The sequence below is a fragment of the Mercenaria mercenaria genome, chromosome 13, assembly GCF_021730395.1.
Source record: "Mercenaria mercenaria strain notata chromosome 13, MADL_Memer_1, whole genome shotgun sequence".
Lineage (NCBI taxonomy): Eukaryota > Metazoa > Mollusca > Bivalvia > Venerida > Veneridae > Mercenaria > Mercenaria mercenaria.
In genome coordinates, this window is record NC_069373.1 from 40,955,001 (window position 1) to 40,963,534 (window position 8,534).

Here is an 8,534-nt window from a genome sequence, read left to right on the forward strand (position 1 = left end):
CCCGCCGACGCGCACCTTATTTTTAGCATGTAAGTTTCATGTTATAGCATAAGTAGTGCTCGTGTTTGCCTGAACGTTTTACAGGACCAAGAGGCCAATTATAAAGTATCAAAAGCGATACTTAGAAGAAAAAACATTACATTCATCTGCTCAGTGCTATAACAAAGGGGCCGGGTTTTATTTCGACTTTTTTAGGACAGTATCTGGGTGGCACATATGTGACTAAAAAAGTAACTGTGTGTTAAAGGAAGGGGAAAAACCCTTTCTAAAACATTAAACCATCACTTAGAAAAAATATTTTTTGGCGTTCGGCGAGCAGTATATATTATATATCTTTAGAAAACTCTATGTTCAAGCTATCTTTTTTTATTTAAAGCTCTTTGTCGATACCCACATAAGAAAAATAGTCAATATTCATACTCTGACTATCATACAATAGTAGGTAGGTACTAAAAGAAGAGGAAACACATAATGAACATTTAAATCAAACTTAAAAAAAATATATACTGCGCATTGGCGAGCGTTTTTTTTTCCGCAAGATGCAATTACTGTACTCAGCTTGATTTTGTCCCGCCGACGCGCACCTTTACTTTTAGCATGTAAGTTAATGTTGTAGCATAATTAGTGTTCACGTTTGTCTGAACGTTTTAGTGGACCAAGAGAACCAATTATAAAGTATCAAAAGCGATACTTAGAAAAAACAACAACATTTACTTGGATACTGCTCAGTGCTATAACAGCGCTGGGTTTTATACGACCTTCTTAGGACATTTTGTGGGTGTCATATATGTGGCTGAAATACTGTGTGTTAAAGGAAGGGAAGAACCCCTTCTAAAACATTAAAACCATCACTTAGAAAGAATATTTATTGCGTCTCGGCGAGCAGTATATATTATGTATCTTTAGATAACTCTATGTTCAAGATCACTTTTTTTATTAAAAGCTTTTTGTTGATACCCACATCAGAAAAATGGTTAATATTCATACTTTACTGTCATACAAATAGTAGATAGAGTCTAAAGGAGGAGGAAGAAGCACTTGATAAATATTTAAATCAAACTTAGAAAAATATATACTGCGCGTCGGCGAGCTTTTTTTTCCGCCGGATGCAATTACTGTACTCAGCTTGATTTTGTCCCGCCGACGCGCACTTGCATTTTTAGCATTAAAGTTAATGTTATAGCATTAGTAGTGCTCACGTTTTTCTGAACGTATTAGAGGACCCAAAGAAACAATTATAAAGTATTAAAAGCCATACTTGGAAAAAAAAACAAAAACATTTACTTGCAAACTGCTCAGTGCTACTATACGAAAATTGTCGTTTTAGCTTTATTTACAGCGCATTTTAGCTTTACTGCCGGTCGCATGCTGCTCATATTATATTGTGATATATATGTGCTTACTTAAAGGCCCTACCTACAAAATAAAACTATATGTATAGTGTAACTTAACACAGGGACAATAGTTCGAGACCCGTGCCTGTCAGAAATACGAAAATTGTCGTTTTAGCCTTTTTTACAGCGCGTTTTAGCTTTACTGCCGATTGTAACGTAGCGTGGCCATTTAGTACAACAAACATAACTTTTTAACCAGTTTTATTTATCATAGCAACAGTCTTTAATATTTAAACATAACATTTTAGCTAGATATTATTAAGTAAAAGTGACCTTATCAATCTAGCATTTTAACCCATCTTTCTCTGTAACTCTCAATCTCTCTCTCTGACTGTAGATAATTATATTTCAGAATATATATTTAATTAAGCAGTCTAGCCCCTATGTAAAATTACGCAATTCGTCGTGCCTTTTTCCTTTACATATCTAACTTTGATCCCGGAAGTAAATGATATAAACAACTAAGTATACCTGTTTAACCCTTTGGCTACATGTTTTGTGACAGGTTTGACAATTCAGCTTTTCAATTTAGATTCAAGTATTATAGTTTATCATCTTTCTAAGTAGCATATTAAACAATGATTTATAGAATATACAATATTCCGAACCTTTCAAACCTGTTACATTACACGATAAAATGCAGGTCATACCGTAAGGTATGATATATATTTGCTTTCTTAAAAGCCCTACCTACAAAATAAAACCATATATAGCGGTGCATGTATAGTGTAACTTAACACAAGAACAATAGTTCGAGACCCATGCCTGTCAGAAATACGAAAATTGCCGTTTTTGCCGTTTTTACAGCGCGTTTTAGCTTTACTACCGACAACATGCTGGTCACTACATACCTACAGTATCTTAGTTTAAACATATTTATTCCCAAATAGTTAACATATACATTGATACATAGTCATACAGTGAATATTGTAACTTAGGAAAGGATAAGAATGGAAGACTAGTCTTATAGAATTGTTCTCCTTCGCGGACAATTAACTTGTAGACATACTATAAATTTGTAGCTAAAATGGGACTTGAAAGAAAAAAAAATGTTGTCGTTATGTTATCTGAAAACGAATGTACAAAGATTGTCAGTTCAGTATTTTTGTTAAAGAAAAATAAAGACGAAAAAGGGTTAGTAAAAGAAGATAGAGTTGTTATAAAGTGAAGTTATAATAATGAAATGATATCTATTGCGTTATAGTCTTACTATAAATATAAAGATAGAAGTGTTGAAGTCTGTCTTAAAGAAAGGGGTCATTTGTCTTATAAGAATCTCTTGCTGTCCGATATGAAGGACTGTACGTAGAAGAATATAGTCATGTTATCCTGATCAGAAAGGGATGGGTTACCAAAAAGAACAGTATCCAAGTCAATATCAAAATTCCGCAGATTATTAAGAAAATCGTTCCGGCAATCATTGTAAAGTGTACATTCAAAGAAAAAGTGATGATTAGTTTCAATATTGCCACATTGGCATAATGGTGTAGGAGAAATATTTCTAAGGAACAAGTGATAATTCAGTGCACTGCATTTAGTACGGAGACGTGTATGGAGAACCTGAGACTTCCTGTCCCCAGCGTAATAGTACAGTGGTGTACGTCGCTTGTTTAAGTTTAAGTTTCGTTTAAATGAAGACAGTGTTTGGGAGTTGCGAGTATCAGGGTTAAGCAGGTTCCAATCACGTATAGTTGAAGGCAAAAATGAATTGAAATACAGTGTTGTTCTTGCGGGTATACCGGGGATGTTGTCCGAGTTTCTTAAATTGTAGCGTGTGTCACCTGAGTCAGGAACGAGAGAAGACAGATATGTGGGGGTCAAATTCGACTTCATTTTGAAGAACAAGATGAGTCTATGTTTATAGCGTCTTTCTGAGAGAGTTTCCCAATGTATTCCTTTTTGTAGATTTTCTATTGAGATGAGCTTAGTCGCACCAGATGCAATGCGTGCACATTCATTTTGAATTTTATCAAGTTGGTCCAGTTCATATTTGGTACAATTGCTCCACACCACATCAGCATATTCAAGTAAAGGTCTTATGAAAGAGAGATATACAATTTCAAGGGATCTGCGATCAAGCGAGAATTTCAATTTGCGCATAATGTTAACCCTCTTCCACGCTTTTTCTAAGATGCAGTTGATTTGAGGATGCCAGGAGCAATCACTTGACAAGAATACACCCAGGTGTTTGTGGACAGGTACTTCGGGTATGTATTGATTATACATTTGAAGAGGAGGGTGTGGTTGACCATTTCGTTTTCTTGATACCAACAAAGTTTCGGATTTGGAAGGATTAAATGTGACAAAGCCATTTATCTGCCCACGAAGATATTGTTTGAATGTCAGACTGAAGAAGACCTGCCGCTGTATCTGGTTGTTCAACTATAACGTAGAGACTTGTGTCGTCAGCAAAAAGGTTAACACATGATCTTATTTCATCAACAATATCATTTATGAAGATAAGGAATAGTAAGGGACCAAGGATTGACCCTTGGGGAACGCCAGCTTTTACATAAGCCCAGTTTGATTTAACTCCAGGAAGGACAACTCGTTGACGTCTGTTAGAAAGATAATTTTCAAACCAATTAAGGAGAGGACCTGTAATTCCAGCATGTTTAAGTTTACAAAGTAGTCCTCTGTGCCGGGACTTTGTCAAAGGCTTTGCTGATATCGAAGAACACCACACGTACCAAGACCGTTATCGAGGGGCTTTGCAGAGAGTGTCATATATGAAAACAAGTTGGTTGACTGTTGAGTCACCTGGAATGAAACCAGATTGCACTGGAGTAAAAAAACGAGAATCATGAAGGTGATTGAAAACATGTTTTGGAAAATAAGACGTTCAAAAACTTTTTCAATGGTATTTAAGAGGGAGATAGGGCGATAATTATAGGAAGAGTGGCATCACCTTTCTTGTAGATTGCGCTAACGTGAGCTTTTTCCACATATTCGGCACAATAGAGAGTTGTAATGAGGCATTGAAGAGATCACAAAGAGGGAAAGATAGTTCGTGAGAAGCTTCAAAAAGAATTCTGTTGCTTATTCCGTCAGGACCTGCGGCCTTATTAACTTTTAAGGACTTTAAAACATCTTCTGTTTCTGTTTGATAAAGATGGATGTTCATTAAGTCTTGGTTTGAAGGATATAGGTCTGGGACGTCTCGGTTTCCATCATCAATATACGTCTGCTTCTGAAAGTACTCGTTGAGGAGGTTAGCTTTATCAAAGTCAGAGAAAGTGGTTTGATGCGTATTGGAATTGTACAGTGAGGGAATAGTGTTGTCAGTGGATTTGGAAATAAAAGATTTTAAAACATTCCACCAATCTTTGGAAGAAAAAGAGCCATTTTTAAGTTTGAAAGTTTTATGAAGTACTTTGATTTAGCATCACGAATCAGCAAGACAGTTTCATTACGGAGGCGTCTAAATTTCTGCCATTGGTATGGTGAATTTGTTTTTCTTGCTTTTCTGTAAGTTCTCTTACGCTTGCGTATATATTTCCTTATCTCGTTATTCATCCAAGGAACGTCACGGGTCTAACTTTGATATTCTTGTTTGGAATATTTTTTTTGCAATGGAAGTAATTTGGCTAGTTATATTAGAAGCATATTTGTTTACATCCTGATCAGAACAGCTATTCCAGTCAAAATTTTTATAGTTCTTCTCGCATGCTGTCGTAATCACCTCGATCATATTCCCAGACTAGTCGATCGAAACACTTCTGTTTGGGTTTGTGAAATTTGAGAAGAGCATAGATAGGAGTGTGATAACGCTGTTCCTGTTCCAGGAAATGTTCACCTACGCCAGTGAGAAGAACGTTACTGCCATTTGAAACGAAAATAAGATCCAGTAAGGACGAAGAATTTTCTGTAAAATGTGTGGGTTCGTCAATAAGTTGTTCAAGACTAAATTGCTGTGTAATGGATAATATGTTCCGATGTGGATTTGGACCAAGGGCATTGTAGTTAAAATCACCAGTGACTATAACATCAGGGACATTTGTATCAATTGCTAGGCCGATGGAGTCCTCTATAAGATTGTTGTATAATGCATCTGAACTTGGGGGACGATAAAAAACTGCAAAAAGTATATGTTTATTGTTGGAAAGAACTATTTCGACCCATATACATTCAAGGCGGTTGATCTCAAGATCATGTCTGCAAAAGTAATGGATGTTTTCCTTTAGATATAAGATAACACCTCCATGTGAATCACCAGTACGGTCTTTACGTTCAGGTTTATGAAATGAATGCAACACTATATCTTCGGATGCGAGAGAGTTACTCAACCATGTTTCAGAGAAAGCAAGAATATCAAAGTCACACAGTTCGGCATATAGAATATCAAGTTTGTGCTGTATGCTCTGAACATTTAAATGAACGAAAGAAAGATGATTAGATATAGATTTCAGATGTATTAGTGTGTTTGTGGGAGTAGTGTCAGAAGATGACGTGGATGAAGATGGACCTGGATTTTTATGTATGTCCCCAGCAACCAGCAGGAGGCATGCAATCCATGCTGCAGAAGTAACGACAAATAAACAGTTGATTACATATTCCATGAACATTAAGTTATTGTAGAGTCTGTCCATGTTGAGCAAAGTATTTTTACTACGAGGGAAGTTGAAATTGTTGTAAATACAAGCGCTTGCTAACAAGGAGTTACATAACGACAAGACAAATACTGGACAACTATGGATAGTAATGAGTAATAACATATGTGAGAAAAAAGGTAGGAACCCATGGTATCTGTATGTGTACTTGACGGCTTGGTTACAAGTTAATCGTTTATTTATGTGATTGAAAAAATAGACAGCAAGAATCTGAAAATCGCCGTCATTGGTAATCGAATAACATATCCAATATCCTTGAGACGTACAGGCCAAATCGGACAAAATAAGGCTAAGAGGTAAGTAAAGACTTTAAGAGATACAAAGTATTGGAGACAAATAAGAAAATAGATGCAAAGATACGACATTTGTTAGATCTGTTAAATGAAAAATTTGAGGATGTGTGAGGGATAAGATGAAAACAATTAGGGTGACTTTTTGAAAAGTAAAGAACATAGATGAATACATTAATGTACATGCTGATAAACTAATTTGCTAAACGCTTAAATACTACATAGTTAGGTTTTATAGCTATTAAAATAGATTAGACGGAAATAACTTGGATAAGAAGAATTCTATTGACTGTTCAACATCACAAAATAAATAAACATCACACTGGGTTGAACTGAAAAACGTGTATAAAAAGAACATTACAAACAGATGCAAGGAGAAAAACAGTAAAATGGAATTTCTCCACATAAATCTCATTTCAAAAATGTTCAGTCATATTGTCTGGATTAACTCTACTAGACAGCACTAATGTACGAAAAAGAAACTTAAAAGAAAACGACAGATGCAGGAAAAAGCAATAAACAAGAAAAAGTTAAATAATACGTCAGTTATATCTCTGATGAAAAAAGATCAGTCATTATTGCTGAATAATCTATACCGGGTGATAGTCGTGTAAGAATTAACAAAATACAAGCGACAAAAAAAAAAAAAAACAACAATAAAAACAAAAGTACACCACCTGTATCTCAGTTGATAAGGTTTAGTCATTTAGGCTGAATAAACTGTACTGGATAGCATTCATGTGTGGAAAGAAAAAACATTACAGGCGACATAGCAGTAAAACACAATGAAAATGAAATTACCCCACATGACATGTATCAGTCATATTGGCTGAATTAACTTCGTGTATGAGAAAGATCATTACAAACGGCAGAGTATGAAAACAAATTGCATTACACCATGATAAAGTAGTTTACTCATATTGATACTGATAGCAGTTATATGTGAACATGAAGGTACAAAAAAATGAATAAAAAAAAATGAAACTACACCGCGTATAACTCATTTATAACTGGCCTAATTCATTGTACTTCAAAGCTGTCATGTGAGAAAAAAAAAGAATATTACAAACGACAGATCCAGAAGGTTAACAAAAAATTTCAAATGGAATTACATCACGTGTATCTGTTAAAAAACGTACAGTTGGATGAATTAATTGTACTGGGTCGCAGTCTTGTATGAAAAATAACATTACAAGCGGCAGATGCAGGAATATAACAATGTTTAGCTATATCTTAGCATTTTAATTTTTGAATCAAGAGTTTCAGTATTAACTAAGGCATGGTAATCAAAAATGAAAATCAATTAATTAACATAACAGTCAATATATAATTAATTATTTTACAATGCAAAAAGAGCAGATAAGTACATCACAGTCAAATTATTTGACCAAATTCGTATTATTATACTCAGTGCAATAACAAGTAGATAAGAAACGTCACAGGTAGTAACTTATACTGAACGGATTGCAATACAGGTAATCCACGAAAAGTTCATGATTGATCTACTTAAATTATGCCAATATACTGCGGAAAATAAAATAGTCGACATTAGAAGAGGAATTGCTGTTTTCTGCTACAGTGTATGACAGGAACCGATTGATGTCACGTTTGGTGTGGATTCTGTGGACACTAACTTTTTTGTCTTTAGTGACTTTTACAAGAATTGTTCCATCAGTGGACCAAGCACCAATAATGTGCTTGCGTTTAACAAGTTGCTTGGCTTCGAAAAGCAGCTCCGACCTGTATTTGGTGAGGTCCTCATTTACAAAGATGCCCTCATAGCCGTTTGATTTTAGTAGGGAGCGTTTTTTAAGAAGTTTATCTCTTGAGCGACGTGATATAAATTTGACCAGAATATCGCGTGGTTTATCAGATGATCTTGGCTTCCCAACGCGATGAGAAACAGCTATTTCTTGTAAGCTGAGATCAGAGCCAACAGCGGTTGCCATATCTAAGACGTGCTAGTCCGTATTTTCCTCCGCAGTTTCTTTAACTCCAGAAATGCGAACATTGTCACGCCTACTGTACTGCTCCACAGTATCTTGCTAGCATATATGTGACTAAAATAATACCCGTGTCTTACAGGATGGGGAGAACCCTTTCTAAAACATTTAAATCATCACTTAGAAAAAATATTTATTGCGCCTCGGCGAGCAGTACATATTATGTATCTTTAGATAACTGTATGTTTACGTTATCTTTTTTATTAAAAGTTTTTTGTCGATACCCACATAAGAAAA

At 35.2% G+C, this 8,534-nt stretch overlaps 1 protein-coding gene across 1 annotated transcript; it reads right to left on the reverse strand.

The window, feature by feature from the left end:
* Nucleotides 1–7,805: 7,805 nt before the first annotated feature.
* LOC128547720 (uncharacterized) lies at nt 7,806–8,243 on the reverse strand. The gene has a single exon (XM_053520833.1). The coding sequence runs from the start codon at nt 8,241–8,243 to the stop codon at nt 7,806–7,808; it is 438 nt and encodes a 145-aa protein (XP_053376808.1).
* Between the last annotated feature and the right edge of the window lie 291 nt (nt 8,244–8,534).

Coding starts and splice junctions, on each gene's coding strand:
- LOC128547720 (XM_053520833.1), bottom strand. CDS start 8,243: ATGGCAACCGCTGTTGGCTCTGATCTCAGCTTACAAGAAATAGCTGTT.